At 55.5% G+C, this 27472-nt stretch overlaps 1 protein-coding gene across 4 annotated transcripts in view; it reads left to right on the top strand.

Moving 5' to 3' along the window:
- The window catches only part of NTRK3 (neurotrophic receptor tyrosine kinase 3), a 317641-nt gene that overhangs the window by 245152 nt on the left and 45017 nt on the right, over positions 1-27472 (top strand). For all 4 annotated transcript variants that reach the window (XM_006905249.2, XM_006905251.1, XM_006905250.1 and 1 more), the window contains 2 exons: positions 19509-19639; positions 27130-27302. In XM_006905249.2, the coding sequence (XP_006905311.1) occupies positions 19509-19639; positions 27130-27302 (304 nt within the window). The remainder of the gene's footprint in view (positions 1-19508; positions 19640-27129; positions 27303-27472) is intronic.

The raw sequence follows: 27472 nt of genomic DNA, 5'->3' as shown, positions 1-27472 counted from the left end.
ATAAATTCTATGAATAAACATATATCTTAAACACGTCATATATGGATCTAAAATAAGTTTATATCTGTAAATGTTACGGAGGCATCAACCTCGGTTACCGTTTACGTACACACACTCACGCATGGACATGTGTGTGTATAGGTACGTGTCTTCCTATACTTGTCCCTTGTCTGCGGGTTCTTCCTTCCACTGGCACCGTCCCCACTGTTAATTTGTGTCCTTATGAATTATAGCTAAACAAATTATGCGTAAACAAATGTGAATATGTTTTCTTGTTTTCCCTCTATTTTGCGCATGTGAAACTATATTATGCCCATTATTCTACTCTTTTTAGTACCCTCCCCCAACCCCGCCCTTTACTTGGACCTTAGAGAGAACTTCCTCGTTCTATTTTTAGAGACATACACCCTTCCATTGCATTGGTATATCCAAATTTATTTAATTTCTTTACAGTATTTTGCCCTTGTAAATTAGCTGCAGTGGGTCGAACCTAGATATATGGAACTTGAATAAATATGGTTCAACCTAAATTTAACATTAATACAGTACCAAATTACCCCCATAGGCTATTTGGTATATCCGTTTTGTATATATAACCCACATGAGGTTATACCAACGTGTACCTTAAATTGTAACATGGGAGGAGATTCCTCACAGCCTCCATAAACAGAAAGTCACAGCGTGATTTTTAATAGCTGGATAGTGTTGCACTGTGCAGACGTTTCATATTTATTTCAGAAGCCTCCTACATCTGGAAACTTGAATTACTTTGTTTCATCTTTCAATTCTTATGAAGGACAGCAGGTATTTTGGTACTTTTGGTAGCCGAGCTGAGCCAGGAAAGTGGCCGAGGGACAGCCCCATCGGGTGCTCCATGTGACTGTATCACCGCTGTCTGGCCCAGTGCAGACACCAGGTACTCGGGGAGTCCCCAGGCAGGTACTCAGTGGGCATCCCGCTGGCTTCTTACTTAGAGCTGACTTAGGGAAAGCCTATTCTGAAACATGACGGTTTCAGAGCCCAGGATGCAAAATCAGTGACCTTTCCCCCAGTGACTTCAGAGTGCTTCCAACGCTCCTGTAATATTGTCCCCCGAAAGGCTGGCCTGGCCAGAGCCTTACCGCATTGTAGGGCTGGGGATTCTGAGCTGTCCAGAAATGTTAATGGGATTCCACCCGAGGCCTCTGATCTCGTATGTCATGCAGATGGCTAACCAAGCGTGCCACCTGGACTTTCTCAAGGTCACGGTAAGAGCTGGGAGGGAGGCAGTGCCCGTGTGGCCTGACCTCCTGGCCCGGCCTTTAAGCAGGCAGCCTCCTGGGAGCACCGGAGTGGGCCATGCCCGCAGAGATGGAAGCTGGCTGGGAAAAGGCCACAGACAATTCAGAGCGAGGCTTTTCCAGCCAAGCCATTGATCTGGACGCCAGGCGGAGGAGGGGCCAAAGCTGGAGAGAAGTCAACTAGCTGGAGGGAACACAAGGAAGTAGCAGTGAGAAGGACGAAGGGGTGGAGAGATGCGTCATGAGATTCTCTGAATCTGCAGCTTTTGAGGCCAAGTGATAGCCATGTTTTCTCTCTTGTAGCTCTCAGTGGTGACAGCAAAGCCCATGTTGGGTTCCAACATGCCTCCTCCTTTTTTACTAATAGGGCCTTTAGTGTCTTTCTGGGATGGCTATGGGACAGAAGCTGACCAGGCAGGAGGAATTTACCCTCCCCTCTTCTGAGTTCCCAGGCTCTTGTCTGCCAGAGATGAGGTCCTGGAGAAAGGAGAGAGGCAGGGACGGCATGGAACATGATGCAGGAAGACCCCAAACGTGTCTGGACACACACAAGCGTAAGGGGGTGACATTAAGGATCAAGATCTGATGGCAACTTGGAAGGGAATAAAAAACTGGCTTTGGGAGGAGCATCGAAGTCGAGACCAGAGAGTGCAATTAGGTTGTGTCACTTCCTACAGTCCAGGCAAGCTGTTTGTTGGTCATCTGTTAGAGGTGACTGCCAAGATGCCATGTGTATTCCAGGAGCCCTGGGCACTGGTCCCTCCTAGCTGCCAGGCTGAAGGAGGGACAGTGGATGCCATCTCTGGAAGCCCACTCAGGCATGTGTGGCCCACCCTCTGAGGCTCTGTGCCATCCTCCTGGAAGCCAGGGTAGCTGGGAATCAAGGATACGGGGTGGCAAGGAACCCCGAGAATCTCCTTGCAGTGGGCCTTGCAGTGAAATGGCAAAGGAGCCATTGTAAGTGATTGGAGCAGGGGTTAGCCACTGATGGCCAGGCCAAAGGGAGGCCTGGCGCCCCCACCAACACGGCCATGTCCACTCATTGCTTATTCCGCTAGCAAGGCCTACTCCGGCTCAGGAAGCAGGGCTCTCAGGAAGCACAGTGCACACCCAGGAATCAGCCCCGTCACGGCCGCCACTTCAGACCTGGTTCGCTTCCTGCCCGCCTGATTCCCACCCCCTACCCCGCCACCCGCACCGCCTCCACTTCCCGCTGCAGCTGGCGTGCCAACCCGCAAGTCCGCTGGTGCGGCAGTGCCCAGCACAGCGGGTGCTTAATAAATAGTTGTTTACTTTTCAAAAGTTATTAACTAAGGCATTAATTAAATGCTCTTTTCCTTTTAAAGATCTCTCAGGAAGGAGCATTTCCAGTTCCCCTGGAATTACACCCATAGAACTAACAGGTTGTGTTTTTTTGTTGTTTTTTTTTTAATGCTTCGGTGGCACACATTCTCTTAATGACATTCAGCGATTTAATGAGTATATAAACAATGCAAAGTGCAGAGCTAGACATCCAGGTTACAAAGAGGATTCGCACCTCGTTGCTGCTTCATAGGGAGACGGCCATGCGCAAGGAAGTCAGACACAAGGTTGCAATAAGCGTCTGGACGTCTGGACGTCCTGGCACGCCAGAGTCCTGACCGCACCTGTTTCTGATGAGACAATTAGGAGCACGGTAGCTAGACACGAGACAGCTCAGGTAAGCTTCGGTTAGATTGGGAAGGACTTGAGAGTCACCTGTGTTGAATGAGGACTAAGAAAAAACAACTGGATTTGAGCCTCAGGAGGTCAAGAGTCACCTGTGTTGAATGAGGACTAAGAAAAAAACAACTGGATTTGAGCCTCAGGAGGTCACTGTGACTTAGCGACGGATGGGCCAGGGCGTGAAAGAGTAAAAGTGTATGGAGGCCTGAGAAGGGGAAGGGAGCTGAAAGCCGGTAGGTGGCACGAGAACAGGTAAACTGCCCACTGGTCAGTCTGGTGATGAAAGGGGACACGGAGAACTTTCCAGAGAGGGAGGGTCAAGCAGTGCTTTTCATTAGGGTGGGAGACGCAGAAGGCAGAGAGGGTTCGTGGTATTGCACAGAGACAGACGCTGGATGGGACAGCGACCAAAGATGAGATGCAGTAACCTGACCGTGAGCACTTGGGGGAATGGATTAACCTTGGGGGAAAGAAAACTGTGCGTTCATACGAGAAGGAAAGATGGAAATGAGGTCAGGAGAACTGAAGAGAGGGAATCGAGGAACCTATTTCTCTTTCCTGAACGAAGCAGAGACCAAAGTCATCGGCGAGTAAACCGGTTACCCGGGGCGGGGGGTCGGTCATCCCCTGGGGAGGAAGTCGCAGGCTAGTCAGCCTTGTTTGGGGAAGGGGTCCCAGATATCAGTGAACTTCCGTTTGTGAAGAAGGCGGACGTCGTGTCTTTCCACCACTGCGGGCTTGGGCTGACCTCCGTTTCTCTGCACGTCTGCTTTTGCCTGCAGAGGGCAGGGACAGTCAACTTCGGGGTCCGCTCCCCGCCTTGACTAGCGGGGTGCAGCCGGGGGAGTGCAGCAGGGAATCTCCTTCATCCTCAGTTTCTCTCCTTGCTGAAAACTGAACCTGGCAGCCATGGCTGAGTACGCTGGCCCCGTCCAAGGACGCCCACCACGTGACCCGGGGGTCCTGTGCGTTCCACACCTTGCCCGTTCCCCACGAAGAGGTTCGTGGAGCCCACCAGACGAGTCGAGGACTTTGCAGGGCGTCGGTACTTTAATGAGCTATGGCTGGGGTCAAGCAGTCGCCTGAGTGCAGGGCCTTAGGATGGGGAGCACGTAGGACTGCAGGGAAGACAGAGCACACGAGGCTCTGGGTTTCAGTAACTTCGACGTCCTTTGTGTTCGCTAGTGGGATCTCCGCTCACATGACGGGCCTTAAGCTCCGTCTTAACTCCGAGGCAGGCCTGCCCTCCTGCCGGGCACCGCCGTGGTTTCATAGCTAGCACCTCTGCCTTGGGTTCTGAATCCGGTTCTGCTGAAGCTACCGCCGCCTCTGCGGGTGCCGAATCGTCCGTCCTCACTCGCTGTTCTCAGAGTCACAGGAGTTTATGGAATAATGATGATAAAACCCGCCGAGGCAGGCACTCACCCAGCCAGCTAAGAGGTGATGAACTTCTGGGGTACAGGGCCGGCCAGCATTCCACCGGGAAGACCAGACGATAAACAGACAAATAAGTCAGTCGGACAATGGCCCGAGGGCAGGCGTGCTATGCATGAGAATTAAGACAGGGTCCCATGGTAGAATTGACCCTTTTCCGTCGAATGGTTGGAGAGCAAGTGTCCGGAGACAGGTGGTGGCTGCTGCCGGGGCCCTAAGGTGCTGAGTTCGAAAAGCGTGAGAAGCAAAGGAAGGACAGGGGTGGAGGGGGTCAGAGGGCAAGGTCAGAGGGCAAGGTCAGAGGGCGGGCTGGATCGGATCCCGTCAGCAGTGACACAGCGCGCGTGGCAGGACATTGAAGGTCCTACTTTGTATTCAAGACGAACCTGGCTGACGGACCACGTTCCGGGACGGGGGTGAGGGGTGGGGGAGGAACGGAAGCTCCCCTGGGAGACCGTTGCCTGGATGAGGCTGGCGGCAGCCGGATCGGGAGAAGTGGGTCTCCTAGGGCGCGGGGGAGTGCGGACGGGTTTCGGAAATGTTTGGGGGCTGGAGTCGACAGGATTTATCGACGGGCCTGGTGGCCCCGTGCGAAAGAGCCATCGAGGGAAACTGGTGGATCAGGGGCTTGTGCCACTGAGTGAAAGCGAGTGCCACTTACCACATGGGGGGCCCTGGGGAGGGGCAGGTGCCCGGGCAGAAAGCGAGAGTTCCCTTCTGGCCGTGCCCCAGGGGGAAAAGACTGCCAGACACCCAAGAAGAGATGCCTGGTAGGGCTCTGGGCAGTAAGGATGATGTCACAAGCCAGATGGCCCCGGGCATCCTTCAGATGGAGTGGTGGAAGCCCCATTGCACATGTCTGCATCACCTGGTCTCCCCAAGGAGGCTCAGGGGTGCGGTCGGCTGAAGTCACCTTGCTCCTGTGAAAACTGCCACGTCCCTACTTTCTCCGGGCGGGTGAGCTCACAGATGGCACAGCATGGGGCCGGACCAGCCCTCTGCAGAACCCTCGTCACCAACACGGGCAGCACCCGCCTTTCGCTCAGTGCTTCGCGCTCAGAGCGCCACTCGTTCGCGAAGGCGCGTGTCGGGAGTGGCTTCTGCGGTAGTTTTGATGTTACGTAGGAAGGTTATATGGTAGAAACACAAAGGAGCAAATATGGAGCCTTAGACGCTTCTGGTGCTGAAAGCCCTCCCGGCACCCCACCAACAGGCCGCCCCCAAGCTTCTAGGCTCCCGTGTTCTCTCCAGTTTCCTCACTCATCTCCTCCCAGGGGAGGTCGGTCCTTACACTGCAGTGTCTAGAGCGACTGAGTTCTCTCCCCACTGCCCCCAAGCCTGTTCTTCTGTTCGCAGAGGCCTAAGCGGTCTCTTCCAGCAGCAGGAGCGCCAGCAGGAGCTTAGATCTTTCCCGACTTCTTTCGTGGTCTACGAGTGGCGAAGGGAGCAGGAAGCTTGGTTCCTCACGTATCTGAGGCACGCCGCCGCTCGTCAAAGGACCGAGTGACTACAGTTGGATCAGACCGTCAGCGTTTGCTTCCTTTACGTGGGCCCAGCAGAAGCATAGCCTCTGCCATTTACTAGGAGCTGCGTTTTCCCCAGGCGCTGTGCTGCTTGCTCTCTCTACGTGGTCTCGTTGAATCCGACAGCAGTGCCGTGTGCAGGCATTCTTATTAGCCCATTTTACAGGTGAGGAAAGGTAACACAGCCCGTGGCAGTGCAGCCCAGGCTTGAGTCAAGCCCAGGCTCTCAGTGACCCCACACAAGGGGGATGCCAGCACTGGTCGTCACGACGGTGATGGTGATGATAGCTGACATCTAGTGATGCTTGCCTAATTTAGGTGACACCTTTGTTTTCAAGTCACTTGTATGAGGCAGGCACCGTCATCATCATCATCATTATTATTATACCCTTTTTTTACAAATAAAAAAATCAAGGACCAGAGAAGTTAAGGAACTCTCCCAAGATCACAGGCTAAAATGATGAGCGTAGGTGGAATTTGATCCCAGGCGGTCTGGTTCCATAAGTCATGTTGGGCGGGGTCGGCCGAGGCCAAGCAGGCTGGGTAAGGACGCAATAAGACCCCCTACCCTGCCCCAGTGACGGATTTCTAGGCACCGCCTGTGAATGGAGGGGTGGTGAGCAGAGCAAGGCCGGCTCTCCCGGGCAGCTCTCCTCGGAACCGCCCCCTCCCCGCACTGAGACGCAGTGGCACCGTCTGGAAGTACCTGGAGTAACTTGCGGCCCGGGACTCAGGCATTTTTATTACTGTCATTGCACAACGACAGATCTAGACCATTCTCCGTCTGGCTGTTGACGGAAGTCACTTTTGCGTATCTTTTCACATTTACACACGAAGAAACAGAGGCTCAGAGAGAGTAGACAGTTTCCCCCCACAGCCATCTTCCCTGGCTCCTCAAGACCTACTGGGGTGCACCTTCCAGCTGCTTCAGGGGTCCTCTTCCTCTTCTTCCCCCACCGTGGGGCTCAGCACATGGCATCGCACTTGCCTGCTGACTCGTCTGTCTTGCGCAGAGGCTCCTGTCCCCCACTGCGTCCCCAGCACGTAGCCCAGTTCCCGACTCACTGTGGCTTTAGTGCACGTGCAGCCCTCAGCAAGTCAGTGGGAGAGTCTAGGTTGGTAGCTAGTTTCCATCGCTGTCAAGATGACAGCTTTTGCTAAACTGGCCTGTTATCTGTCCAGGACCCCCTCTGTGCAGAGAGCTGTGGTGGGCCAAGGGCTGTACCTGCCAGGTAGGTTGGAGCAAGGGTTAGTCACAGGCCCTGTTGTGGGTGGACGTCGTCCAGCTCTCTCTCAGCCAGGACCCAGACGCAGAGCCACTCACTTGCCAGTGGAGCATTCAGCCACTCCTAAGGCTCCATATGCCAACGTAAGAGTCACTCCAAGTGACTTCCACTCGCCGTGAGCTTATGTGTGGCTTGCTGCCCTCCAGCTTCCCTGTGCCTTGCCGTGTCCCCAGACCTCCTGACCCTCCTTAGCAGACAGCAGATGACAAACAGCCTGTGTAAGCCAAGCACGGGGCCTGCTTGCAGGCCGGTGGCCTGGAGCAGTCAGAGTTTACACTGATGTGGCAGGCAGAGGCTTCTGCAGACACATTGCTGTTTCAGGCGGGCGCGTGGAGCAGGCGTGTTCTCGGGACGAAGGACCTTGGGGCCCATGCTTGTCTGTGTCCACGGGCGCCAAGGTGACCGAGCATTTGCAAGGCAGCCCAAACTGTGCCATCTGGGGAAAGAGACTAAAAATGAGTCTTAGTGTTCGTGCTCACTCAAGGCCTGGCTCTGTACCAAGAGCTTGGTTTACAGACTGATATGATCTCGTTTGCTGACAAACGTCTGAGGTGGATCCCACTCACCAGAAGAAATGTCATCTCAGAGAGTAAGTAAGGTGCTCAGAGTCACAGCCAGTGTCCAGCGCCGGTGCTGGGGCCTTCGACTGCCAGGGCATGAGAGGTGGCTTCCCACCCCCACAGGACCAGGGAGGTGTAGTCTTGAAGTCTGTGCTCCCCTCTGCCACATATGAGAAATGAAAGGACTTACTAAAAAGAAAAAAAAAAAAAAAATCAGATCCTTTGAGATGATGGTGTCCGTCCAGAAACTCAACAATGCACTTGCAGATGGTTTTATTAACCCGTTTACGTCTCACATCCACTAAACTAGGACAGAGTAGACAGCACACCAGGCGAAGAGGACGGGGCGGCTTAGTTCTGGCAGCAATGGGACCGCACGGCAGGCTCCCCTCGCCAGACCTCGGTCCACGGGAGCAGGTGCGGAGGGGGGCGGGGTGCGGGCGGGATCGTCTTATTTCAGTAAGACATCGATCAAGTGCTTTTGCTCTGTTGCAAATTCCTTTCTTTTCCATGACTGATCTTCAGTCCAAATATTTAATTCCTTCCTGATTTTAGAACTCGGATGTCCTAAACCCTTCTGCCTAAGCCATGACCTGGAGTAACTGGAGAATCGCGTATGTTTAATCCGACATCTCACAAATACAGAGAAGTTATACCGGGCGACACCCACGGGTCGCTGACACAAGACACATTTGCAGGAGGGAGCCATAGCTGCCTGGTGGATCAGCCTCTGTACTTTCTATGCTGAAAATGGGAAAACGGATAAGTTCCCAGAGAAGAGACACAGCGGGAAAGGGCCCGTTTCTAGGGTCGAAGCGCTGGCGTAGGGTCTGTCGTAACGTCGCATCGTTCCCCTGGTTGCGGTTCGTGGGGCGAGGAGGACCTGTGCAGAGGGGGCTGTGCTCAGAGTCTGGCTTCTCGGGAGCTGGCAGGAGACCACGCAGGCCTGGGCCCTGCTTGCACTTTGCACCTGCCTGGGGAGCCTGCCATGAAGACCTATTTCAGAGAAAAAGAAAGCGCACACACGGCATACACACACCGTGAGAGGGTAGGGCAGGGCAGAACGGCCGCAGAAAGCAGTCGAGAACAGGCCAGGGATGAAGGTGGTCCCCACAGAGAGAAGGGGCAGGTGGGCTGGGGACTTAGGAAGAGCCCATCTCAGAGAAAGAGCAGAGAAGCAGGGGAGCGGGCCCGGAGGGGGCTCTGCAGTGGTCTCTGGTGAAGCTGGTCGCAGTAGACAGTGTGTGCAGATGTCCCCATGGCTGGTGGGCAGTGGGGGTTGTGGTCCACCCGTGGGTGATGGGAGTGTGGTTTCTCGTGGGGCTCCTGAGTACGACTTCTGTGGGCTCCTGAGGCTGAGGCCCCAGAGACCCCATCTCGACATTTTGGGAGCCACCCGAGGGTGTCCAGTCCTAACACGGAGAGGTGGCCACTTGCCACCAGCACAGGTCTAGTGATGTTCCATGAGGTCTTCTCTCTTGATTTTCCACTGCCAGTCTTGATAGACCCTTGACCCTGAGCGTCTCAGATCTTCCTGAGGACGGGTAAGAAAAAAGTGAGACTGCCATTGTTCGAAGCCCAGACTTCTACGCGGCTCTGTTTCTTTGGCACCAAGAGAGCTGGAAGGAATGGCCTTCTGCTCTAAGGTACCATACAAGTGTTTGCCGATGACTTTAGTTAGTGCCCAAGGGGCAGCAAGCTTGGGCCTTGGCGAACTTGACTAGACCTCCTCTGAGCTGCCAAGCTGTGGAGGGCTTCCAAGGGTCAGGTAGGAGCACCCCAAATTCCACCACGTCTGACTTTGTCTTTGTAGACTCGTGGGGCAGGGGGAGGTTCAGGAGACACGCCAGTGCGTTTCACATCTGGTGTGGGGGAACTTTTGGACGTCGGCTCAGAGGATGTGGGAAGACACCTGGCAGAGTGCGTGGGCTTCCGCAGGGGAGGCCGGGATCCGGGGTCACGGGGGCCGTGCGGAACGAATCCGCCGGCCGTGCCAAGCTCAGGCTGCCCACACCCAGGGCCTGCGTGGCTGGGACCCACGGGCTCGAGCCTGTGACCTTGAACTCCCTCCGATACAGAGCTGAGGAGTCTGAGGACCAGAGCAGAGGCTTAAAGAGGGTGGCCGGGGTGGTCTGGTGGACACCTCAGCTCTGAGGCGGGAGTTGGAAATGGAACGTCCCCATTGGAAAAGGCCCAGCCATGGACTCCCTGGGCCCCCTACAGCCTCCACAGGTGCAGAAGTGAGCTCAGGGCCTTCTACAGAGTCCAAGGTCAGGTGCAAGAGCCCTGGCTGGGAAGAACAGGGTGGGCAAGCGGAGAGCCTGCAGCAAAGAACACTTCTTGCCGATAGGACTGAAAAGGGAGCTTGTGGGAGCTGAGCTGGTCATCATTACCACCCTCCTGTGTCTGGGGAAGCCAGAAAGCTTCAGTCCAGGGACCAGAGCAGCCTGAGCAGGTCTCTCTCTGTCCCCAGGGGAAAAGCCCTTTCGAGGTGAGCATCCATATATCCTATAAGGTCCCAATTAGGTCCCGGTTTAAACCCTGCACAAGGAAGAAGTAGTACAAGTCTTTCTCGGAGAAAGACTCTGAGAGTTAAGGACCCCTATGGGGACCTTGGTTTTTAAATCCCCTGGATTAGGTGTCCAGCCCTTTATCACCTCCAGTTACTCCGGGGCCACGGCTCTCCTGTCTGGGGCTGGAGCCCTGCCCCGTGCTTTAGGCCTGACTAAGGTGGAAGCTTCCTAAAGAAAGGCCTCCCTGGGCACGAAGAGGGGGTCCGACGGCCTCATTGGGGGTACCCATTCACTTCCTAGGGTTCTTGGTGCCAAAACGAAAATCTTCATTAAGTTCATTGCTGGGGAGGAGAATGAGCGTGAACAGACTTCCTCAGGCCGGGGCCGGGCTGTGCCCACGAACCGACCAGAATCCCGCGCCTCCACATAGCCAAGGCATGTTACGCGAAACCCCAGCGCCCGCCTGTGCTGATGCCCCTCCGCCTGGGGCAGCAAGGACGTGCCGGCCCGTTTTCTCTGAGCCGCTCCTGGGCGAGCCGAGTCGACGCAGGGGAACAGCCGAGGAGGCAGAAGTGGTCCCGGGGCACCCGCGTCTGCATCGGGGCCAGGCATTCCGGGGAGGCAAAGCGATGTTTTTAAAGAAGAGGGGGAGGAGGTCGTAGGGAGGTTGGCGGAGGGGCCGGGAACCGGCGTGTTCTTTTATGAGCCTTTACAGCCGTTGGGTCACGCGACGTGCTTCACGTGCAGCCCTGTTCACAGGCAGTTTCATCGGCTCCTCGTGACCGTGCCGTACGATGGACATTTTCTTAATTTCAACTCAGGAAAACATCAAGGCTTGAGACTGGTTCAGTAAATTGTCCAATGCGGTCTCCTAAGGGGTCGCCGAATGTGGATTTATACCTGGTCCTGCCTCCCCCCGGAGCCGTACAAAGGCCTCGTTCTTGTCCTTTCTTCTTCTCTTCATGTTCGTTTTGTGTCCTTGGACGTGGCGTCCTTCTGACGAAGGCCCGTTCCTCCTCCTCCCACCTGCAGAGGCTCAGTTTTCTCTTGAGTCCCAGGTAGCTGGTCGTCATCGAGGTCAATGGCATGTTCCGTGACTGGGCAAGTGTGGTCCTTCGCTCGGTTCTCTGGCTCCCCCAGAGTTCTCACAGGCTCTTCTGCTTCCCAGTCTCACGACTTCCTGCGCGAAGCTGCAGCCTCTCAGCTCCACGGTGCCCCGCAGTCTCGGTCTGGCCCAGAGTGCCAGAGCTGGAAGGAACAACCTCGGACATATTAAGCTCTGTCTTTACCGGCAAGAAACCATGATGTCACCGGACAGACTTGGGGGACCGAGTTAGGCGCTGGGGCCAAGAGGCCAAGGCAGCACCGCTGGGCAGCTGCGGGAGGAGACAGACCTCTGGGGAGACGGAGATGCAGAAGGGGCCCCTTGTATGGGCATTTCGAGTGAGAGTTTGTCACCATCAAGTTGAAAGGGAGCATCCAGGCCAGAGGAGGCGGAGGAAGTGGAGTCGGACAAGTCGTTGGGCCGGACAGATTCCCGGCCGGGGCCTGAGCTTCATCTTTCAGCACCTAACTTCTCAATTCCAGATGCTCTCCTCGGGGACTCGTCTGCTCTTGACTCTTGGCTCCGGCAGTCAGCGCTTAATGAGAGCCGGGGGGTCCTCTCGCCACGGGAAGGGCCAGCCCCGCGTGGAGACGCGGGATGTGGGTACGAAAGGACAGGCTGGCCGAGGGACGCCGATGGCAGGGTCCCGCGGTGCCAGCGAGTGTCGCAGCTCACGGGCGGAGCCGAGAGGGAGCACCTGGGGGCAGGGACTCATCTGAACTCCAGCCTCCCTCTCCGAACCGCTTGTGTCCGGAAGCGTGAGCTGGAAAGCACCCCAGAACAGACAGTCCTCTGCTGATCCTCTTCCTTCTCCGCTTCCAGAAACAGCAGGGCGTCTTATTTATTTACTCACTGGAGTGGGAACACGGCGTCTCTGTCCTTGACCGCTACCTCTAGCCTAAGGGCGCACATGTACCCTGGAGTGGGGACCCGGTGTCCGCGGAGCTTTGTCAGACGCAGACCACAGAGGCTTTGTTTAGAAGTCCGAGCACTGGAGACCGAGGGTCAGGACGTGGGTCTCAGAGCTGGCCCGGTTCAACACGATCCCGGTTCCTGGGGCCAGGACATAAATAAGGCTGCTCCTCGGAGCTTCCTGGCCCCTTTCCCGCGGTCACTCATCTTTCCCTTCTTTTTACGGCTCCCTCAGCTTCCCTCTTCCTCCGTCTTTGGAGTGCTCTCCCTGCTCGAGTCTCTCGCAGCGCTTCGGAGGGAGTTTTCATTCATTCCTCAAATATTTAGTGAGGCCCCGCCGTGTGCTGGGCCCTGTGCTGGGCCCCGTGTACTGACTCTGCAGCACGGTGTTGACATTTGACTTGAGCAGCTGCCAGCACCCTCCAGGGCCCCTTTGCAAAGCCATCGACCTGAAAATAATGGGCAGGGAGCCCCAATCCAGCAAGAGGAGCCGTGGGATCAGACATGGGCTGGCCAAGCAGAAACATCACGTTCTCAGACAGTCCTGAGTCAGCCTCACCCCAGGACACTGATGGTGACAGATGGCACTGGTGTTCATTCCACCTAAAATCCTTTTCCGCGGCATTGTTATCCCCCTTTGGTTAGGAACTGGGGACGGATTTTAAGTTCTAGACCTGCAAGGAAAATTCTGCAGAGTTCTTCTGTTGGCCTTCCAGCCTTTGAAATGTCTTCTCTTAGAAACTCCTTGACGTGAGCACAGGAGGTCCCCTCGTTTTGCTGGCACGTCAATCATCCAGGGATTGCTTTGCAAGAGCAGTTACTGGGACAGTTTAGCTGTGCTCTGCTCTCTGTCCGGGCGGAGAACGGGCTGGGTTGGCCGCGGACCACCACAGAGCGTCTGTAGCTATCCGGGGACACCCTTACCTGGTCAGGCCCTTACACAGCACCCATGGGGGAGTTGGTGCCTGCCTCGAGCAGGCAGGAAGCGAGATACTAACCGGTGGGGCCGTGAGAAGGGACGAGGGAAGGCAGAAACTCCTGCCACTCGCAAAGGCAGGGGTCCTACCCTCCGGGCAGTCCCCTACCCCTCAAAGGCTCGGCACTGGCCCTCTGTCTCCCTCCTGCCACTTCAGAAACCCACAGTCGGAGCCCCAGGAATGTTATTCTTTTCCGTTTAAAGACATTCCGTTTCATGTGTGATTAAACGAGTGGTATTGAATTAATGTTTGCTTCTGAGCATTTTTGGCAGTCTGGGAACCTAGGATTTGGCTAGTGCAGAGAAAACAGACACTTCCCAGGGACCGTCCCTTCCTCTCCCTGTTCGCTCGTGCCCCCCGCCCCCCGCCCCCCGGAGTCTTCCCTCCTCCTCCGCTACCCTCAGGACTCACCTCGAAGCGCCAGAGCCCCTGAGGCCGTCCAGACCCTCTCTTCTCCTGCGGGGTGCCTTGGGGTCTTGGGTTTCTGCACTGTGGCGCCATCCTCATACCCAGAAGTCATCCTCACTGCTCTCGCTGAGCTCAAGGGGTGACAACCAAGGGCGACAGGGGTTCAGAGTCCAGGTGCATAGTGCGTACCTCTAACATCCGGCCGACCTTGGGCGAATGACTCAGTCACCTTGACCGTCAGCTGCCTCATCTCGAGCACTGGGATAGCAGCGCGCTGTGTTTAAGGGAGTCGTGAGAACGAACGAGACGATTCCTGCGGAGCGCCTGGCTCTGGGAAAGTGCTCACGCAAGGGCGCTTGTTTGTGTCATTAATCGGGGGACCGGGGGGTAATGATAATGCGCGAGAGCGAGACACGGATGACGGGGGAGAGATCTGAGAGGCTCAGCCGTGAGGCCGGGCGCAGTTAGGGACGAGGCGTTACAGCGGGTCGAGGAAGAGGGGGAGGCAGGGTGCTTCGCAGATCCCAGGGGGTCAGCTAACGGGTGCTGGGAGGGGAGGCCTGCTTCTGAGTCCCCTAGGCCAGCAGTCCCCAACCTTTATGACACCAGGGACCGGTCCTCCTGTGCGTCTAATGTCTGAGGGGGAGACAGCGATGCTAGCGCTGGGCAAATACAGATGAAGCTTCTTCACTCGCGGGCCCGCTGCTCACCTCCTGCTGTGCAGCCTGGTTCCTCATAGGCCATGGACCCGGTGGCCCTGGAGGTTGCGGACCCCTGCCTTAGGCGACAGCCTTCGAAGAAGGACTATCTCATGCATGGCCTCCGAGGACAATAACTGGCCAAAGCATGGGGGAGGCCAGGGCACTCCTATCCAGGCATCTGGGTCTGACTGAGGGAGCACGTTGGTGCTGGGGGACCGACTTCGCTGCCTGACCTAACGGCAGAGTCAGAGTCACCCTTATTTCTAACCACCGACCGTGGGAAATGCGGTTTCTCTCTACTGATCGATAGCAGCCTTTGCTAGGTGACAGTCTCTGCCTTTGATGTCCTCATTCCATTGTCTGACCACGTCCTCCCACAGCCTGTTTTGGACGCTGGAGGAGGAGGAGGTGGGACATCTCGGTGGCGGGCTCAGACAGGCGGCGGGCGGCCCCCCCGAGTCAGTGCTGGCTCGTTTCATTTCCGGAGGAGAGCACCATCTTTCTCCAAGTTGTTTTCCAAGCCACTATTTTGTTCGCAGGCAGATCGAGCGCTTAGTTAAAAGGAAAATCTTGCAGAAAGGGAGGGAACCGACTTTTGTTAAATGTCCGTTATGTTTCAGATGTTTCCTGTTATCTCTGTCATCTAAAAATTCTAAATCCTTCTCTTAACAACTGTGCCGAGTAGACGGATATGTTCCTATTCTCCAGACAAGGAACCGGAGCCTGAGGGAGGACGCGGCACAGTCAGTGGCAAGGTCAGGATTCAAATACAGACCCGTCTCTCGGCCCAAGGCCTCGCCTGTCAGCAGCACCATCTTATGTGGGGTTCATGCCCCTTCTCCAGCCCTGCGCAGCAGGGCTGAGTAATTTATGCGCGTCACATCCCTACTTTCCAGAACATTAAAGTGAGGCTCACCATGGCCACCTGTGTCTTGGGTCACGTCTGTCTGGCCAGTGGATCCATGCAGGTCACAGAAGGCACTGCAGGAACCTGCCTCTTCCTCCCAGGTAAATAAAGGCAAGACGTAGAGATGACCGCAGCCCGCCCGCTGGCCTCTCAGGTCTCGGAAGACTTCTGTAGCCGGTGACATCTCGGATTAGCGATTCTGCCCGAGGTCAAGCTAGCTCCAGGCCAGGAAGACCTCCTAGAAGGAAATCTCGTGCATATGGAATACTTATCTTGGCCCTCGGTGCAGAGACCAACTCGTGAATCGGTAACCGAAACGCAGAATTCTATATTCGTTCGATGAACCAATTGTCCAGTGGAGACGAGAAGCTTCTCCATAGCTTCGTCTGGCGTAACCCAATCAGTGGCTCTCAGAGAAAAGAGCTGGGGGAACACCAGGCCAGAAGGGGCCAGGAACCCTCTTCACCTCCGAAAGACCCCTCCCCACTGTCTGCCAGCCCCTCGCTCTCTCCAGCAGCACCCCCATTGCCGGAGGTGGGGAGGTCTTCTTCTCACTGTTGTCCCCTCGCCCCTCCCCCCTTGCCAGTGTCTGCACCTCGTGACCCCAACTCTACCGGGCCAGCCAGTCAGGCAGTAAAAGGAGACCGCCGTCCTGTCTTCCTAGGAAAATCTCTCACTCTTTGGCATGTGGGTCAGACAGCTTCACCAGAGGCAACGCTGAACTGCACTGTGTGAGCTAAAAATATGCACAGGAAGAGGCCCAGATAGACGCTCGGATGTCAGCAATGGCAGCGACTCACGCTGGCCGTTCCCCAGGGCCTGAGCAGCGCCCTTGACTCCCACACCCCTCCCCAGGGCCTCCTGAAGGCTGCTCCTGCCCTTTCCCTGAGAACAGGGTCGGGAGTCCCAGAAACAGTGTTGTGGCGAGGTTGGGCGGGCATAGAAGAAGGGGGGTGATGGCAGGCCGAGCTGCTGTGGACCGCACTGTCCTGGCCACAAAGCAGGGAAGACACAGGACGGCCAGCCTCGGGTAGCGGCAAGAACACAGGCCTGGGGGCCACAGAAAGAAGAGAGCTCGTCCTCGGCCGTGCGTTGGCTCTGGGAACTCTGAAAGTTACCCCCACCCCCGTTTCTCATCCGTGTAAGGGGCACCGTAGCCCGCATCTCTCAGGGTTATCACGAGAAGGGAGTCCTGAGCAAATCGTAGGGCTGGGCACAAATTAATTCCCTTTGCCCAGCTTCTCTGTGCTTGGGTTCAGGAAAGCAGCTGCTCGCGGGCGGGCCGGAGTCTCGAGTCTTCTTGGTAAGTGGGGTTGTCCACGTGGAAGTGATTTGCCGCCTGCATCTGGCCCACGTCCAGCCTCTCTCTGCTGCAGCTCCCGGTCACCTCTCGGAGATTCTCGTCCCCGTGGCCAGGAGGAAGTATGGAGGAGTCACGGTGGCATGGAGTCATTTTAATTTGCCATTCCATCTGCTGCCCCTTCCAGATTTCACCACCATGTGTGGACCAAGCTGAGGTGTTGCTGTCCCTGCAGACAGCTGCGGTGAGCCCAGGCTGTTTTATTCTCGGCCGCTGAGTGTGTCCATATTTCTGAAAAAGATGCATTTGCAGACTTGGGGAAGACTGTCAGGCCTGTGGGAGGCTCCTGCTTCACGGCTGCAGAGAGCAGACGGGTGTCCACTAATGTGGTCCCCTGCTACGTTCAAGGTCCCCTGTAGCTGCCACGAGGCTCTCAGCTCCTGGGTCGTGGAGGGAGGGTGGAGAAATGGCCCCTGGAGGCTGCTTCCTCTTCACACATCTTTCAGGCACTGTGATGCTCGCTGCTGAGGGAGGGCAAGGAGCTGGAGGGTTCCAAGAGGTGACCCAGGTCCAGCAGCTGAAAAGCAGAGCCCCACCGTCGGGGGAGGGGGCCCTCCCTCCTCACTGTGCACTCAGCATGGCCGAGAGCGAGAGTCTCAGGGAGACCCAGGGCGCTCGCCCAGGCCGGAGCTGGACTTAGGAACTTACATACTATCGCTCTGCCTTTGTGGAGATGTGTCCAGAGCATAAGAAAGCAAGAGGGGGCATGACTTTCGTTCCGTGGATGAGAGGTGGGGCCTCCGAGACGGTTGGCTCGGCCTGGGCCGCACGGCTAGGGACGGGAGAAGTCTGGATGTAAGCCTGTCCCGGATTGCAGGCCTCCTCCTGGTCCAGGACAGTCGTGGACGTGGGACTTGTTGAGGCCACACTGTGCCGGTGCACACCTGTCATCAGCTGGCTAATTCCTCACCCCATCAATGCCGTCCTGTTCCCCGGTTCTCAAGGTGGGGTGCCTGGACCGGCAGTATCCACATCACCCGGGAACGTGTCAAAAGGGAACCTTCTCAGGCCCCAGCCTGGACGTCCTGAGTGAGAGCCTCGGGGCGAAGCGCCCACCAAAGTGTTTTGACAAGCTCTCTGCTTGATTCTGATGCGGCTCAAGTGTGAGAGCCTCTGTCTGTTGCAGTGCCGAGGGGGGCGGAGGTTGGGGTCGGGTCTGGGGCCAAAGGGGGCTCGTCATCGAGTGGTTTGGCGACTCGGGCTTTTCCTGATGCTCCGGGTTCTAGTCCCATCGCAGCTGCCGGCCGGGGACTCCTGACTTCTCCTTCGTTTCCCCTCGTGACATAACAATAACGATAGAAACACCGAAACACACTGGCGTTTCAGAGGACGGAACGGTCCACAAACCGTTGGGTGCCGTAGCTCACGTAGCAGGTGAGTCGAGCCTGCGTTATCCTCCCACGGCCTCTTCATAGACGAGGAAACCGAGACCCCGGATGTTTTGTGAGGTGCATGGAAGAGCCAGGTCTTGAACCAAGCGCCCTGGCTGCCCATGCCTCACCAGTCCCTGCACGTTCAGAGGCGTGGGCCTGGCCTTGCAAAGCCGCCACCGCCAGCCCCACCTCCACGCCAAGGCCAGGACGCCCCGCTGCAGGCAGCTGTGCGTCGTCAGCAGCCTCTAGAGAACGAAGGTGCCGCCATGAGCAGATGGCCTCCAGGACCCTGGAGAGGTCCTGGCCTCCCATCTTCTCTCCTCCCTGGCAGGTCATTTGGGGCATGGCAGGGATGCCAAGAAATCAGATAGAAAAAAAAAAAACAAAAAAAACTTTTATCTATTCCGAAGGGAATCCCCAAGCCAACTAAAACAATAACCAGAGCCCGTGTGCGGCCACCCCCTTCTGTCCCTGCCGTGTGTCTCCCCCTCGCCGCTCGTGGGCACCGTCTGCCGTGATGCTGCGTCTCTGATTTTCATTTCTGGGCAAGGCGGTTTGAGACTCTCCTTTCTCCTGGCTTTGCCATGCTCTTCCCGACGTTAACACAGGCATTTAAGGTGCTGCTGCTCGTCGAACAATCAACAGAAAGGCCCGTGAGTAATCGATCTCTCGCGCCTGTCCTCGCCAGCCCACCGCTCACACAGCTCCTTCCTCGCATTCCGTCCAAGCAGGTGGAAGGGCCGAGGCCGCAGCTCCGCGTTCCCCGGGCAGGGACAGGCAGACTTTAATTGGGTCGCGAAATTAGCCGACGCAGTGGCAGCCGTTCGCCGTGAGTGGCCCCGGTTCCGGACGGTCTCCTTCTGGACTTTGTCTTCACGATCTCACTGGTCTGTCTCTCAGAGGGGATTTGTCAGGGGGAGGCTTCTCCCACAGAACTTTAACTACCGCTTAGTAGTCCCTGTCATGACCCAGACTCTGCTCAGATTGTTACAGCTGTTACGTCCTAAGAGGCAGCAGGTGTCCACGTCAGAGTGTGTGTGTGTGTGTGTGTGTGTGTGTGTGTCCGTCCTTCCGTCCCAGGCACCAGACCAAACTCTTGATGTTGATTACCTTACCCAACCTTCACAAGAATTCTGCGAGGCAGGTGTTGGTGTCAGTCCCATTTTACAGACGAGGAAATGAGGCTCCGGGGTGCAGTAACTTTCCGTGGCTCCACCTCTTTGTTTTAGAGAGGTTGGGGTGGCCGGTCAGGGGCAGCGCCGAGATCCAATTCTGGGTCCGACCCTCGAACCGCAACGTGATGCTCGTTTCCATGCCCAAGCCGGGGTGCTCGAGTGCGCCTGTCCCACCGTGGACTCAGAAGCAGGACCCCGTGTTCTGGACCCCTGGGCTCTCCTGTCCCCACCGCGTCTCTGAGGAGGACGACACTGACCTGGCTACTCTCCTCTCTGTCCTCCGCCCACAGACGTGCAGCACATTAAAAGGAGGGACATCGTGTTGAAGCGAGAGCTGGGCGAGGGAGCCTTCGGAAAAGTCTTCCTGGCCGAGTGCTACAACCTGAGCCCGACCAAGGACAAGATGCTGGTGGCCGTGAAGGTAAGGCTGAGTCACGTGGGCCTCAAGAAGGCAGCGGGGTGACTGGGGACAGGGTGGGAAGGAGAGGCTCCCTCCTTGTGGAAGGAAGATGGTGCAGACTGGCTTTGTCGAATGCAGCCAGGGGCCACTGCCCCAAGGTCAGTGAAGTGTCCTCAAGGCAAAACCAACATCCTTCGGCTTCAGAGGTCGAGAGCGGCCATACTGAGGGCACTGGGGTGCCTGGGGTGTAGCTGGAGAGCAGGTTTTTGCCTGGGAAAGGCCCTGGTATTATCCTGGAGGCCCTAGGCTCACCCCCTGTGCCCAGCTGCACCTCCTCCCTCCTCGGTGACCTTGCAGGATGTGTCATCTCTGCCTGAAAAGTCACCTGACCGTTTCTCGGGAGTAGAGCTGGGAGTGGGGTGTGCAGCCGCAGGGGGCCCTGGGAGTCACTGCTCAGAGGCAGCCGCCATCACTGGGACTAGACAGAAGGGCGAGGTGTCAGGTACTGAGGCCGGGGAAACTCTCAGATATCCCCCATGGGACCCAGGTTCAGACCCCAAAGGGCAGTGTGCCTGGGGCGGCTGCCTCCTGGGAGCTGCTCGGTGCGTCCGTCGGTCGCAGGGCGCTTGCTCGCGGGGCCCCTGTGCAGACTCGCAGCTGGAGCCAAATCGCCTGGGGTAAAGGAGAAGACTTTGTCCTGCCAGCTGCCCACCCCACCCTTCCGCCAGCCGTGCCCAGCTTCCCCCGCGCATCAGTGCTGGGAGAATCTTTGAACACGAATGGCACAGAGTTAAGTAGCCTCGCTGAGGCACCCACGGGTGTCAGGAGCCCTGCTAAGGACTGCGGTGTGGGCACCGTGAGTGCAGCGAGCCGGCTGCTGAGGTCAGGCGTGGATTCTGCACGATGGCCTGGGCCGGAAGCAGGAGACGTGCCCCCCGTGAAGACCCTCACTCAGACCTCAGTGGGGCCCCGTCCTGGGCGCCGAGGGCTCTGACCGACCACCCCCACGACGGCAGCTCCATGCTTCTGTGGCCTTTGGGTCTCTGCACTCAGAGTCCCGTGTGTCCGCAGATCATCCGTCCACGGAGGGCAGATGACCCCATGAGCGAATGCGGGCAATGCCGTGCGGGCGGCAAGCACAGCGGGGAACGGAGACCCAGCCCCGCCACCGATTAGCTGCGTGACCTTTTGCAAGACACTTAACCCCTTTGGGGCTTACTTTCCTTATCTGTGTAATAGGAAATAGCGTATCTCCTCTCTAACATGTTGGTGATCAAATGACGTGTGTAACATCCTTAGCACGTTCCTTAGGACACAGTAAATGCTCCGTACGAGTAGCTGCTCCGTGTTTTTATTATCGACATCATTCCTGATGTCGATGTTACTGAATGTCCTTAGACACGGGACATATTACTGCCAAGCTTGCACTGACCGTGTAGAATGATGCTTGCCTAACTCTTTTTCTCTAAAAGGCCTGATAGTACAGATCTTAGGCCTTGAGGGCTGTACGCTCTCTGTCACAGCTACTCAGCTCAGCCCACATAGTGGGTCCACGGCCTACGTGAGTTGATGGTGGTGGCTATAGACCAATAATTTTATTTTATTTTATTTTTTTACAAAAGTAGGCGTTGCCTGCCAACCTCTACTACAGAAAATAAACAAGAAACTAGAGTAGTGACCCTGTAAACGTCTAACAATGATTATTGCTGGACATCCTGAGAATCAGCTCGCTCAGTGGGTCTCCATAGACGTGGCTGGTCCAGTGAATGAGGGTGACTTTCAACAGCTCGCACCAGGGCTGGGGAAGACTTCTAATTCTGTCCCTAAACTTGGAATCTGCACAGCCCTGACACTTTTAATTTATGGGGTGACATGAATCCACCGGGCGTTCCAGCACCCATCTGGGGACTGCTGAATGAACTGAACATTTTTGCACTTGGAGCAGGAAATGAAACGATGGCCTGAAACCCTGGGAAACATCTCCTGCCGAGTGTCCCGGCCCTGGGGAGCCGTACCCAGACGGGTAGCGCAGACAGGGTCCTCATCCTTTTAAGGGGTTTCCTTCTCTCCCAGAGTCTGGGGGCCTTGAGGGGCCGAGCACTCTGGAGTTTCCCACCCTTGGCAGCCCAGTGGACCCACCCATCCGCCAGCCCCCGGAGGAGACGTCTGCTTCCCCCAGAGGACAGCCATGAAGTGGCCTTTCCTGCCTCTCGTCCTCGTAGATCTTATTCCTTTCCGAAGGCTCCTTCGTGTTCAGTTCGTTTGCACGTTTCTGCAGGGGAACCGTGGACTTTCCGAAAACACGTCCAAGTGTAACCCCGAAACAGCTTTTCCCAAAATCGTGGTTTTTAAATCGAGCGGCCAGAATTTTTTTTGCCCAGCAGTCACCGTCCTGAAGACGCTTGCATTCTGTTGGGGAGAAAAGAGATTACCCACGAAGGAAGTGGAGGGCGGGACCAGGCGGGGCGTAGCTGTGTACGTGTCGTATAAGAGTGACAGTCAGGCCACGTGATGTCATGAGATTTTTTTTAAATAGGCGACGCCACTTTTAAATCGTCGTTTGACAAACAATACACTTGCTTGCAAGATCTCAAAAGAGTGTGATCACCAAATAGCTAATAAGAATGCGAGAAAGGTTTCCAACCTAACCAATCATCAGGAAAGTGCCGATTGAACTCTAGAAGGAGATTCCGCTGCATGCCACGCGGCATAGCTAATGAGCAGTGACAACACCAAGGGCTGGCAAGGGCACGTGATGACCCACCCATCCATCCATCCATCCACCTACCCACCCATCCATCATCCATCATCCATCTACCAAGAGACATGTCTAATAACATTCATTAAGCATTATCCATAACAGCTAAAATCTGGAAACAACCCCAAAGTCCATCAGGATAATAAACGTAGTCTATTCATACATCGGGGAACTATTCAAGGAGCATGAATGAGCTACAGCTATACGCAACAGTCTGGAAGAATCTCAGAAACACAGCATTGGATGAAAAAGATAGACACGGAAATGTGTATAATGCAATATGTGTGCTTCCACTTGTTTAAAGTTAACAGGTAACGCTAAACTTGAGTGTTGAGAGATTTGTATTTAGGTAGTAAAAACTTTTTAAAAATCAGTGAATTCTGTAATCAGGACAGTGGTTACCTTTGGGGTGAGGGAGGGCAGAGTGGAGGGGGCAGGCAGTTCATGAGGTGGGGCGCATTTCTGGGGGGTCGACGATATTTTATTTTTTACCTACGTTGAGGCTCCAGTGGTATTGGTTTTGTGGTAAATCATCGTGCTCTCAAATATTTTTCTTTTAAGGGTTTACCATATTCTTAAAAATGAGCTTAATTTATTCATTCCACATTTACTGACCACCTACTGTGTGCCTGGTGCTGTATGAGTTCCTGGGGATAGAGGACACACAGACTAATGCAGCTCACACCTCGGAGTTATAGATTAGAGCCCAGACGGGACATTTAAAGAGGACGAAGTGACGACGGTGGTGGCAACGATGATGTCGCCGACGGCAGCATCCAGCAGAGCTCGTAACATGCCAGGTCCCGCTGTAAGCGATGTGCGCAGATTAATGCGCCGTTCTCACAGGGACCCCCGGAGCTGACGCTCTCGCTCCCCATTTTATAGAAGAGTCTCTGAGGCACAGGGGAAGGGAAAGCAAGTCGCCCAGGGCCCCACAGCTAATCCGTGGTCGAGTCCCCCTTTCCTCCCCGGATGACAGAATGGGACACTCGTCACCACGGGTCCAGTTTTCCCTCGGTCTCCCCACGCTCCGCGCTGGGTGAACCTCAGTGTCTTTCAGAGTCACGAACGCTGCTTGTGGCTTCACCTAGTGTGCCGCTTGTCTTATCCGTGGAGGTTTTTTGTTTTAACTTCAACGACCGTGTAATTTATTCCCGAGATATCTAATTGGGTCTTAATTTTATTCTTATCTTAATTTTATTTTCCCCCGTTTCTGCTGCTTATTTCTTTTTTGTTTGTTTTTAAGTAACTGTTTCTTCACTCTCTCTGAGCATTTACCCAAGTTAACATCTTTATCAGCCTGTTCCTATAAAATTGATTTTATCTGCAGGAAGTTCGTGTTTTGGTGGCTGACCGTTTTCATCTTTGGACTGAGCCTCAGTTCTGGGGTCCCTTTGGGTTTGCAGAGTTGTTTTGTTTTTGTTTTGGATGTTTACGATGTTCGCTTTTAGTTACTTTAAATTGGAACAGGCGCTTGAAACACTTGTGAAGCCATCTGACGGCAGAATCTCAGAATTTCACTGTTTTTCTAATTTTTAAAAACAGTTCTTCTTCTCAGTCTTCATACTTTTTAACCACTGACCTTTATTAGGTCTTTCTAAAGTGTTTATTCTAGTTTTTGTAAAAACGGCCCGGTCTTTGCACTTATATTTCATTGGCTGCCACGACGTCTCGTTACATTAAGCGATGGCATTAACAGATTTAACCGTCGTGCGTGAATTTGGGAACGACAGCTGAGTCTTGGTAAGCTCCTCCCTGGGACAGAAGTGTTTCTCCGGGTGTCCAGCGAGCACTGAGTGTTCAGGGTATAATGGACACCAGCCAGCAGGTTCGGAGGTAAAGGGCGGTTAATCTGCCTAGTCATGTGACTACAGCTCAGTTAAGATGTTTTCCCGCTGAAGTATCTCCCCCCACCCAACTGAAAAGGAAAATCAAAGGTAGCAGAACCCCCAGGCTGGACAAGATGAAGCTTGGAAGTGACCCCGAGGGCGTTGGCAGCTGGTGAGAAGTTGAGATTTTTGCCATGCAGCCTGCTTCCCTCCCCTCCCACCGAACAGCACCTCGAAACCCAGGTCTTGGGGTGAACAGGAGAGCCGATGCATGGAAGGGAAGACCAGAACGGGCAAAGTCTTCAAATTTGGGGGGAAGAAGGAGCCAGGGAGGCGAGTTCCAGCTCCCCTCTTTGTTCTGTGGATACAGCTTGACCCCCGGAACGACCCCCGGAACGTCTCCCACATCTCCTGTGTTCTTTGTTCTGTGGATACAGCTTGACCCCCGGAACGGCCCGTCTCCCACATCTCCTGTGGCACCAGCTGGTCACCCATGGTGAAGTTTTCTTTCTCCCAAGAGGCTCTGGGTGTGGACCCCACAGAGAGGGGCAAGGCCGTCTCTGGGCTGATTGTCCTCCCGGTTCTTCTTCTGTCACCTCTGTCCCAGATGCCTCCGTCCCTGGGGACTGGGGTCACGCTGCCAGCCATTCGCTGCACGGGACCTTTTGCCAGTTTCGTAAGAACTTCGGGTTTGACCCAGGAGCTGGAAAACCCAGCGAAGGTGGAGAGAGAACTGGAAAGTCTAAAAGTGGCAACACTTGCTTCGTGCCCCATCTCCTGAGTGAGGGGCTCCCATCTGCCTCACAGCATAGGGTGCCAGCCTTGGGGGACACCGGTGGGCACTGCGGGAGAGCTGAGAACGGAAATACCCAATGGCTGCCATTGGCGCCGGGGGCCGTGTAAGAGAATGATTTACGGAGATGGAGAGAGGCCATTTGTCAGGCCCCAAACTGAATCTACTTTTCCCTCGTAAATCCAGCGTTCGCATAAATCTTCGTATTCTCCCATCCCACCCATGCTGGGTCCCTTCCCCCCATCCCCATCTCGTTCTTCGTGAAAATAAATAAATCCCTGGAAGTCATCCTGTACCCACGCCCCAGCACATGGAGTTCAAGGCTGCTGTGGGAGCTGAGTCACCGGGAAGAGCGCCCTCTCTCCATGGCTCTGCCTTCTTCCGCAGCAAGGCCTTGCAAGGGTCCGTTCTGGTCGCTTGTCCCTTTGTGACTGGGGAGCATCCCTCTCTGGGCCCAGACGCTCTGCTGGCAGTCCACCCTCCTCACCGTTCCTAACCCTCTCCCCTGCCCATTCCCATCTTATAACTTCTGTGCCCACCTTTCCCTGGGGGACCCTCCTAGTGACCGATCCATCTGATAAAATTATTCAAGCAGGGGTGCTGGACGGCAAAGTCTCCTGGGCTCCAGACTCGACCTGTTACTTCTTTTACGGTCTTTGGCCAGTCACTCCCCTGTTCTGGATCCCAGAAATGTCACCTGTGAAATGGGAAAGTGACGCTGGATAATGTCCAGCTTTCGTCCACAGCGGAGTCAGCCAGACTGTGAAATGGGAAAGTGACGCTGGATAATGTCCAGCCTTCGTCCACAGCAGAGTCAGCCAGACGTGTGTGCGTGTGCGCGTGCGCGTGCGCCTGCGTGTGTGTGTGTGTGTGTGTGTGTGTGTGTGTGTGTGTGTGTGTGTGTGTGAGAAACCTCTAAATTTTGAAAAGAATGAACGGTGCTGCTTGAAGTTGGGTCTCTGGCTGAGAGACTACGGCCCCCCTGATGGCCCTAGCGGCATGGCCGGTGACCTGGAGACCAGAGGCCGAAGTCCAGTTTAACTCTCAGCTTCTGTCACTGAAGATGTGTGAATGTGAGCTGATTCCTGGGCAGGGCTGGGCCTCGGTTTCTCCAGCTCCAGAAATGAGCAGGTGAAAGCAGATGACGTCCAGGGCCCTTTCCATGCTGAGAGCGCATCGTCTGACGTGTGCTAGTGATGACAGAGGCGATGGGCCCCCTCGGTACAGCTCTGCATCGTCTCGTTCCTGTGAGCCTCCTGGTGCTAGGAGAGCCGCACGCACAGCCGACACCCTGCCTGACCATTGCTTTCCCTTTCGTCTTCCTGGGACCTGGCGGCAAGTGGCCTGGTCTGGTGTTTTTTCCTCACACTGGAGTCTCCTACTCCCACTGGGGCTGAGAGGTGACATTTTGGTGGCCACCAAACGCCCTCCTTGCCATCCTGCCCTAGGACTTCGTGGTACTTTACCCAGTCCTGGTCCTGCTTACCGCCCCTCCCATGCCTACAGCCCCACCTACCCCCACCCCCTGTGCTTCCTCAGCCCCCTGCTGGGAGGACACAGGTGCCTTCTAGAAACCAAAGCCTTCTAATTTCTCGGCAAATATACACTCCTTCACCATCTAAAATCAAGGAATAGAAAGGGCAAGGAGACTTTTTTATGTGGTCTGCCTGATTTCTAGTAGACTCTGGGCATAGGCTAATTTACAAAGTTACAGCAATGGGGGCCGTGGTTTCCCCACGGTTTGCTTTAGCTGTGGGACCGTTTCTTCAAGGAAACTTAGAGGAAGAGGCCTTTGTCAGCCCCCTCCCTCTGCCATTCACGCTCCTCTCCTCTCGGACGGAGCCCGGGGCTCTGGGCCTGAGATGCACTTAACCCGAAGTCATTGGCTGGTGGACGGGATGCGGGTGCTAGAATGTTGGTTACTGTTTCCGTGGGGATGAAAATAACGGAAGGAGGAAGGCGTCAGGCCTGGCGGCTGTGACCTAGCTTCAGGGTCTTTCAACCCGACTAAAACCTTATCCGTTGGGAACCGGCAGGGTCTTGATACGGGGCCCACAGTTCTTCTCAGAAGGGGAACAGAGAGGCCTCTGCCCTCTGTTTGCAAAACAGCCTTTGTCCTGCACTGTTCCAGGCCCTGAAGGACCCCACCCTGGCCGCCCGGAAGGATTTTCAGAGGGAGGCCGAGCTGCTCACCAACCTGCAGCATGAGCACATAGTCAAGTTCTACGGGGTGTGTGGCGATGGGGACCCCCTCATCATGGTCTTTGAGTACATGAAGCACGGAGACCTGAACAAGTTCCTCCGGTAAGCCGGGGTTGCTGTCCCCCGCCCCGCTCCCGCCCCGGCCTCACCGGCGCCCTGGGGTTCTCTCTGGAGCCGGAAGTTATCTTGCCCCTCCAAACACTCGTGTCCGGGGATTAGAAATGACAAGTGACCTTCTGTTCTTCTACGCCTTCTCCCGAGCGGCTGGATTC

Source organism: Pteropus alecto, unplaced genomic scaffold (assembly GCF_000325575.1).
Source record: "Pteropus alecto unplaced genomic scaffold, ASM32557v1 scaffold60, whole genome shotgun sequence".
Lineage (NCBI taxonomy): Eukaryota > Metazoa > Chordata > Mammalia > Chiroptera > Pteropodidae > Pteropus > Pteropus alecto.
Note: the sequence above shows the minus strand (reverse complement) of the source record. Positions and strands in the feature narration are given on the sequence as shown.